The following is a 9,494-nucleotide window of genomic DNA, read 5'->3' on the forward strand; positions in this document are numbered from 1 at the left end:
TAACCGCCTTCACCACGTTCTCCGGCAACGAATTCCCGAGTTTAATTACGCGTTGGGTGAAGAAAGATTTTCTCCGATTTGTTTTAAATTTACTACACTGTAGTTTCATCGCATGCCCCCTAGTCCTAGTATTTTTGGAAAGCGTGAACAGACGCTTCACATCCACCTGTTCCACTCCACTCATTATTTTATACTAGCAAAAAAGGCCCGTTTCTGGATCAAATGAAATGGGTGCTAGCAAGGTTTTCCTCCCCAACACCCCCTCCCCTCCCTACCCACTGGTTCATCGTTCTAAAGCCACTGACGCCATAGGTCCGCACCTCATGAACGCAACTTCATCAGCTTCTTGGTTGTGAAGCCACTGATGCCATTGCTCCGCCCTCAACGTCATCACGTTTGATGCGAGGGCGGGGCCCAGCGACATGGTGCTTTCGGCGGCTTCACCACCACGAACCCTTCATTACGGAAGTGACGTCAGTGTCCTCAGAACGTTGAGGGTGAGTTTTATTATATTAGATACCTCTATCATGTCTCCCCTCAGCCGAGCATTAGCAGTAATTTAAGAGACAAATCTGCCATGGGAAGATAGAATATATTGAAATTAAATGGACGTAGAATTAAACTACTGTTTCTGGGATAAGCAGTATAAAATGGTTTGTGAGCGAGGATCATTATTGTCACGGTATGTGCAAAACTAACCCGTTTGGAGAAACAGCCCAAACCAGTACTTATGTTTTCTTAATGGCAGAAATGGTTACTGGTAATTCTCCACTCACTATTCAGTGAACCAATGCGCTGCAGATGTCTGGGACCATATATAGCCCGACAGAGTTGACAGGATGCACAAGGTAAACCCGTTTGTTCTTTTACCTGGTTTATTTCATGCAGCTTGGGATAAAAGCAGATCACCGATAACTCCTCTACTAACACGTTCCAGAGCACAGGGGTCAGATAAAGGGATAACAGGTCCTGACAGGTCAGCGCACCCGGCTCGGAGGTCCCTGGAATCCCTTTCACTGAGAAGTGACTGGAGTCCACTTAATACATCTGATCTATCAGGTTAGACTCCTCTCGCCCCTGAATACGTAAAGATTGCCCGACACAAACCCTCTAACTTGGGTGAATCTCTTCATAAAGACGGTTAATAAATCCCAAGAAATAAATAAATCTATAAATGACACACATATAGTTCTGCATAGAATTGTGAGCGATGAAAAATAGTTTCACATGCATTACTTAACTGGCAATAGCTATGAATAATTGGCCTTAACTAGCATTGACTGACAATAATTGGCAGTTACACGCGTTGAGTGGAGACGTAAATTGTCTGGCATGCAACTGCACAGGGGGGCATTCGTGTGCGATGGGCAACGGGGTGGGTCATGGGTGTTCTGACTATTCTAGCGCACACGTTAGTAAACATAGTAGATGACGGCAGAAAAAGACTGCACGGTCCATCCAGTCTGCCCAAGAAGATAAATTCATATGTGCTACTTTTTTATTTGTACTGTCCTCTTCAGTGCACAGACCGTATAAGTCTGGCCAGCCCTATCCCCGCCTCCCAACCACCAGCTCTGGCACAGACCCTATGTCTGCCCAGCACTATCCCTGCCTCCCACCACCGGCTCTGGCACAGACCGTATAAGTCTGCCCAGCACTATCCCCGCCGCCCAACCACCAGCTCCGGCACAGACCGCATAAGTCTGCCCAGCACTAGTCCCGCCTCCCACCACCAGCTCTGGCACAGACCGTATAAGTCTGCCCAGCACTATCCCTGCCTCCCACCACCGGCTCTGGCACAGACCGTATAAGTCTCAGTTAACATGCGCAAGGTGCCGCATTTACTCCTGCGGTAGACATGGTATAAATCAGGGGTGCCCAACCTCGGTCCTCGAGGGCCACAATCCAGTCAGGTTTACAGGATTTCCCCAATGAATATGCATGAGATCCATCTGCTGCAGGCACTGCCTCCATTGTATGCAAATGGATCTCAAGCATAATCATTCTGGAAATCCTGAAAACCCGACCTGGCGAGGGCCAAGGTTGGACATTCCTGGTATTTATTTATTTATCACATTCATACCCCACATTTTCCCACATGTCTGCAGGCTCAATGTGGCTTACAATAAACCGAAAAGGCTATCGCCAGTTCAGTAGTTATACAATTACAATATATTGTGGAAGTCAGAGAGGATAGAAAGAAAGAGGGGAAAAGGGGAAAGGTAAGAGAGTCCAAAATGGTCCATTTATATGCTGTGGTTGCGTCTAAATGTTGGCATGTAAATGCCAACTTATGATAGTTTAAGAGCAATTATGCACTTAAATGCCGTTATAAAATACATGCTCTGCACACAAAATTTAAGCACCCCAAAATTTGAGCCCCCCAAAACCCACTACCCCCAACTGTACACCACTACCATAGCCCTTATGGGTGAAGGGGGGCATCTAGATGTGGGTACAGTGGGCAGTGGCGTTCCAACGCTGGCTGACACCCAGGGCGGATCGCCGATGCGCCCCCCCTGGGTGCACGCCGTGGGGGGGTGCCACGGCGCGCGCCTGTCGCCCTGTCGGCTCCGAGTTCGCATGTGTTGTTCACTGCTCCCTCTGCCCTGGAACAGGAAGTAACCTGTTCTGGGGCAGAGGGAGCAGTGAACACCTGCAAACTCGGCGACAGGCGCACGCCACGGCACCCCCCCAGCGGCGTGCACCCGGGGTGGACCGCCCCCACCGCCCTCCCCTTGGTACGCCACTGACAGTGGGTTTGTGGTGGGTTTTGGAGGGCTTACATTTACCACCATAAGTGTAACAGGTAGGGGGGGTGGGTCTGGGTCTGCCTGTCTGAAGTGCATTGCACCCACTAAAACTGCTCCAGGGACCTGAATACTGCTGCGATGGACCTGAGTATGACATTCGAGGCTGGCAAAAAAATATTTTTAAAGAATTTTTTTGAGGGTGGGAGGGGGTTAGTGACCACTCGGGGAGTAAGGGGAGGTCATCCCCGATTTCCTCCGGAGGTCATCTGGTCAGTTCAGGCACCTTTTTGTGGCTTGGTCATAACAAAAAAAAGACCAAGTAAAGTCGTCCAAGTGCTCGTCATGGACGCCCTTCTTTTTTCGATAATGGGTCGAGGACGCCCATGTGTTAGGCACGACCAAGTCCCGCCTTCACCTCGCCTCCGACACGCGCCAAGGAACTTTGGTCATCCCCGCGACAGAAAGCAGTTGGGGACGCCCAAAATCAGCTTTCGATTATGCCGATTTGGGCGACCATCTTCCGATTTGTGTCGAAAGATGGACGTCCTTCTCTTGTGAAAATAAGCCTGATAATATTCCTATGGGCATCTACACGGTTAGGGCACAGTAAAAATGCTAGTGCACCTTTGTAAAAGGGGCACTAAGTGATTAGGTGAACACACAAGGCCCTAAATGATTACCGAAAGCAATCTGGACCTACTGCCTGCCCAACGCGGGGGCCAGCGGTAGCTCCACCCCCAGCACATGCCATTTCTGGCACTAGGGAAAATGAGTCCCTATTTTTTTTTACCACCGCAGTTACCCAGTGTTAAACTGTGCAGCGCAGCATTAGCGCGGAAGCCCTAACCGCCACATCAATGGGTGGCAGTAACTGCTCTCCCGCATGGCCACGTGGTAAGCGCAATCTTACCCCATGGCCATTTCTTTTTTGGCCTTTTTACCCGCTGTGGTAAAAATGGCCACTGCCGCCAGTGCAGAGCTCCTTTTACCGCAGCTTAGTAAAAGAGTCCCTTAGTGCGGATCTTGCTCCTAACTTTGGGTGCTGTCCATATGCCTGCAAAAACCTAATGGAACTCCTGGTGAACAACTAATGGCAGTTGGGTACATACATGACCTTATTTTATAACATTACAGCTAAATCCCGGGAATGTCCAAAAAAAACCCAAAAATCAAATTGGCAATCGATCTACAAGATTCAGCACGGAAAAAAAGCAGTAGATCTAAAAAAAAAATCTCCAAGATGCACACAATGTTCAATTTATTCACCACTAAAAATAAATAAATAAATAAATAATAAAACTAATAAAATAATAATAAAAACACACACATAAATAAAAAATAACAAAAAAATAAATACATAGATAATTAAAATCTTTAATTATCTATGTATTTAGTTTTTTAGTGGTGAATAAATTGAACATTTTGTACACTTTGCACCTCTTGGAGTTTTTTTTTTTTTTTTTGAGATCTATGGCTTCTTTTTTTCCGTGCTACATCCTGGGAATGTCCCTGACCCACCCATGCCGACACCCCTTTTCTGGTTGCGCACTATACAATTTGGTCACGCTGTCATAGAATTGGGCCCGAAGCAGATCCAAAGCAACTCCTAATTTCTGCCAATTAAGGACTTCTTTTACAAAGCCACGCTAGCGATTCCCGTATGGCAAATGAGAGGAAGCCCAGAGGAACTGAATGGGCTTCCTCTCATCTGCCGCACCGAGAATCGGTAGCGTAGCTTTGTAAAAGAAGTCCCAAGTATTTAACTCCACTTACTAATTCTTAATGCCTAATTAGTTTGCATGCAGATCTTGGATCTGTGCCCAAATTTCCACGCCCAATTTTGCGAGTCCTACATAGAATCCGGAGGAAGATATTTAGCAGCCCCTGCCTTTTCTGTGACTTGTTTCTGCCCTTCCGAGGCTCAAAGGGATAATCCAACTCGGGTGATTCTATACAGTCTTGTGCTGGCACAGGAAAGACTGATCCTGCCACCTTGCTGAGGTGACAGACTTAAGAAGTGCCGGGCTGAGTCACACCAGGATTAAGCAAGTCCAGCAACCCCTAAGAGCCAGCTCTGTGGGTGCCACTGGGGGGGTGGGGGCTGAGTACACCCAAAACTGAGCAAATGCCTTCATTGTATCTATGGAGGGGTCATTTCTATTTTGTTTGGCTCCTTCAGTTTTTTTTTTTTTGTTACATTTGTACCCTGCGCTTTCCCACTCATGGCAGGCTCAATGCGGCTTACATGGGGCAATGGAGGGTTAAGTGACTTGTCCAGAGTCACAAGGAGCTGCCTGTGCCTGAAGTGGGAATCGAACGCAGTTCCCCAGGACCAAAGTCTACCAACCTAACCACTAGGCCACTCCTCCACTGTTGTTACTATTTGAGATTCTACATGGAATGTTCTTATTCCACTAGCAACATTCCATGTAGAAGTCGGCCCTTGCAGATCCCCAATGTGGCCGCGCAGGCTTCTGCTTCTGTGAGTCTGACTCACAGAAACAGAAGCCTGCGCAGCCTTCTACATGGAGTGGAATAGCAACATTCCATGTAGAATCTCCAATAGTAGCAACATTCCATGTAGAATCTCCAATAGTATCTGTTTTATTTTTGTTACATTTGTACCCTGCGCTTTCCCACTCATGGCAGGCTCAATGCGGCTTACATGGGGCAATGGAGGGTTTAGTGACTTGCCCAGAGTCACAAAGAGCTGCCTGTGCCTGAAGTGGGAATCGAACTCAGTTCCTCAGTTCCCCAGGACCAAAGTCCACCACCCTAACTACTAAGCCACTCCTCCACTGTTGCTACTATTTGAGATTCTACATGCAATGTTGCTATTCCACTAGCAACATTCCATGTAGAAGTTGGCCCTTGCAGATCACCAATGTGGCCGCGCAGGCTTCTGCTTCTGTGAGTCTGACTCACAGAAACAGAAGCCTGCGCAGCCTTCTACATGGAATGTTGCTAGTGGAATAGCAACATTCCGTGTAGAATCTCCAATAGTAGCAACATTCCATGTAGAATCTCCAATAGTATCTGTTTTATTTTTGTTACATTTGTACCCTGCGCTTTCCCACTCATGGCAGGCTCAATGCAGCAGCTTGTTTTTTTTGTTTTTTTTTTACTGTGGCCAGTCCAGGTCACTAGGAAATACCTGGCACATCCCAAAAAGTAGCTCCAAAAAAAGTAGACCTGCCCCCTCCCATTCCCCAGCATAAATATTCATCAGCCATATTTTTATTTGTGGGCAATTGGTCTGAGAAGCAGGCTTATTTCTTTAACTTGGTCATCTAGGGATTAAAAAAAAAAAAAAACAAACTTGACGGGTAGATGTGAAGCGTCTGTTCACGCTTTCCAAAAATACCAGGACTAGGGGGCATGCGATGAAGCTACAATGTAGTAAATTTAAAACGAATCGGAGAATATTTTTCTTCAATCAACGTGTAATTAAACTCTGGAATTCGTTGCCAGAGAATGTGGTAAAGGCGGTTAGCTTAGCGGAGTTTAAAAAAAGTTTGGCTGGCTTCCTAAAGGAAAAGTCCATAGACCGTTACTGAATGGACTTGGGGGAAATCCACTATTTCTGGGATAAGCAGTACAGAATGTTTTGTACATTTTTGGGATCTTGACCACTGTTGGAAACAGGATGCTGGGCTCGATGGATCTTTGGTCTTTCCCAGTATGGCAATACTTATGTACTTATGACCTGTTTGCAGCCTTCAATGTCGGGGTTTGTGTGCTTTAACTGCCCTAAGGGGTCCTTTTACAAAGGCGCGCTGAAAAATGGGCTGCTGTAGTTTAGGTGTGTGCTTTGGGTGCGCGCAGAATCATTTTTCAGCGCACCTGTAAAAAAATGCCCTTTTTGGGGGGCTGAGAATGGACGTTCGGCAAAATGAAAATTGGCACGTGGTGTCCATTTTGGGTCTGAGACTTTACCGCCAGCCACTGACTTAGCGGTAAAGACTCACGCGTTAACCGGGCGGTAATGGTCTACTCTCGCCCAAATGCCGATTACCGTACGCTCGCCAGAAAACAAAAATATTTTCTGACGCATGGCAAAAATGAAATTACCGCCCAGTGCCATGCAGTAGCCAGGCGGTAACTCAGAAATGGCACGCATACGCAGCTTAGTAAAAGAAGTGCTCTTATCTCCTCCCCCCTTCCCATCTGCCACTCAGCTGCTACCAAAGAGCACAACAGACCAGGGCCACCGAAAGGGGGGGACAGGGGGGACAAAATTCACCGGGCCTCCGGGGGGGGGCCCGGCGCTGCCGCCGCAGTCCGGCCTGCCTGCCATCGCTGCCTGGCATTGAATTTAAGCGTCTCACCTTCGAAAGCGCAGCATGCAGCGGCAGACCACTCCTTCCTTCCATGTCCCGCCCTCGCGTGACGTAACTTCTGCGAGGGCGGGACACAGAAGGAAGGAGTGGTCATCTGCCGCTGCTTGCTGCGCTTTCGAAGGTGAGGTGCTTAAGGTCAGTGCAGAGGGCCCGGGGTGGAGAGAGGGCCCGGTGGCGGGTGGGCGACCTCGGGTGGGGGGGCCTTGTCCCAGGCCAAGCCAAAATCTGTTTTCTGGCTACGCCCCTGGGTGCTACACACATTCAAGAGCAATCCTTTGCGAATCTGATCACTAAGGTCAGCCCCACGGATCTGTCATCCTCCCCCCCCCCCCCATAACCAAAATTACCTGGTTTCAACGCTTAATCTATACTAATACAGAGCCTGCCAAGTTACTCAGTTGCAGGATAGAGACTTTTCGGCCATTGCGGTATTTGAATTCCCCAACTCAGCTCATTCAAATCAGGGCTGTGGGTCCCATAATGCATCAAGATGGGCGGTTAGAAATCCAGGACTGGCTCCTTTTGGAACTGGGTCATTTGGCAGCTTAATATTCTGGAGGGTTATCAAGGTGCATCAGTCTCTAGGGAGTTGCCCCCCCAGTTGCCCAAGTCTGAACTGGATGGGGAGGAGCTGCCTATACCAATGCAAAGTGGAATCGCCTCCCCCCCCCCCCCCCCCCCCCGCCTCATCCCCCATCACAAAGGAACAAAAATTGCACCAAGTTAAGATAACCGTTTTACAGAACAAACCGTATCAGCTTTTGTAGTTAAGCGATTCCTCCGGCTCAAGTCACAGGAATTACTTCAGAGGTTGAGTAAACGGATTAACTGTAAACGCATAGGGAGAAAGTTCCCGGGGGTGAAGGGGGGGGGGGGCTCTATATTTTTGAGACCAGATTGCCACTATTACACCACAGTACCTCCCTTTCAAAGCAGCAAACTGATGCGCCCCTCCCCCTACACCCACAGTGCAAATTCTGCAATATCACCCCCCCCCCCCCCCCGAGTAGAAATGAATTTGTAGGTTCTCAGCGACGGGACTGTGGCAGTTTCTAACACTTTTCTCTAAAGCGCTGGGTTAACAGGTGCCTCAGTCCCTTGATGATAACCATTTTTAGAGGCCTAGGGGGCTTTCTATTATCCTGGGGGGGGGGGGGGGGGGGGAGGATAATGCCAAACCCTGGACTGGCCCTATCGTGCAGCCCCCAAATCCATGGCAGCCTGCCAGTTGGTTTCGGTGATTAACAATTTGCCACCAGCCGGGGATCAGTAGCCCTGCTACTTCCACATGTGCCATCGGGTCTTTACCAGGTCAGTACTGACTCCCCCCCCCCCCCGCACTATTTTTAGTGAATTTTCTGAAGCTGCCCCCAGCCCTCCCCTTGGGGAGTAACAGATGTAAGAAGAGATGTAACTTACCCAGAAACCAGAGAAAGGAGAAGTAGACGCCGATGGACACGGAGACGTGGAAGGGAAAGCGCATCTTGCGGTGCCTGGGGCAGATCCCGAAAAGCGGGGGCATAGGCGGGGAGACTGTGCCCCTGGCTGGCCCTTCGGGGACTAAAACCTGTGATCGTCGCTCCTCCTTGTGCTTCGCCTTTTCTCAGGCTGTTTCCTGCCTTTGCTCAGTGCCGCAGCCTGCGCTGCCTCAGCCTCAGCTGCCTACTCCCCTGCTGTGGCTGATGCTGAAGGTGCCGCCTGCTCCCTTGCTGCTGCCGTGCAGTGAGTGACGCCGCTGCCTGGTCCCATGTGATGGTGTTGCCTGCTCCCGTGCACTGGCTGCTGCCTGCTCCTGTGCACCAGCTATGGCTGCTGCCTGCTGCGGTGCACTGATGACGGGGCTGCTGCCTGCTCTCGTGCACTGGCTGCTGCTGTTGCTGCCTCACTCGGTTCTGTGGTCCAGCAGCCGCCCCGGGTAAAGGCAGTGGACAATAGCTGTCCATTCTGCCTTCCTGCGAGTTTTACCCAATCCAATGGGAGCCCTGGGTGGGCTCTGCCCGCACAATGCGAGAGGAAACTCCTCCTTCTGCAGAGCTATTCAAGACAAGCGCAGGATATCAGACCGGGAGAGAGAGAGTTCCTGGGAAAGAATCGGCTCTCAGCGAATGCCAAGTTCTGCACATGCACTGAACTGATATTCCGAGGGCAATGCATTGCCTTGGCTTGAATGTAGTAACATAGTAACAACATAGTAAATGACGGCAGATCAAGACCTGTACGGTCCATCCAGTCTGCCCAACAAAATAAACTCATTTTACATAAAGTATCACATACCATATGTATACCTGAGTTTGATTTGTCCTTGCCTTTCTCAGGGAACAGACTGTAGAAGTCTGCCCAGCACTGTTCTTGTACTAAAAGTTCTGAAGATTCTGGAATCCTAAAGAGTTACAAGATTCTG

General features: G+C 49.2%; 1 protein-coding gene across 2 annotated transcripts in view; it reads right to left on the reverse strand.

The window, feature by feature from the left end:
• The window catches only part of PODXL (podocalyxin like), an 88,786-nt gene extending 79,790 nt beyond the window's left edge, over positions 1-8,996 (reverse strand). For both annotated transcript variants that reach the window (XM_030215983.1, XM_030215982.1), the window contains exon 1: positions 8,513-8,996. In XM_030215983.1, the coding sequence (XP_030071843.1) occupies positions 8,513-8,615 (103 nt within the window). In that variant the 5' untranslated portion in view covers positions 8,616-8,996. The remainder of the gene's footprint in view (positions 1-8,512) is intronic.
• Between the last annotated feature and the right edge of the window lie 498 nt (positions 8,997-9,494).

The sequence above is a fragment of the Microcaecilia unicolor genome, chromosome 10 (genome assembly GCF_901765095.1).
Source record: "Microcaecilia unicolor chromosome 10, aMicUni1.1, whole genome shotgun sequence".
NCBI classification, from domain to species: Eukaryota; Metazoa; Chordata; class Amphibia; order Gymnophiona; family Siphonopidae; genus Microcaecilia; species Microcaecilia unicolor.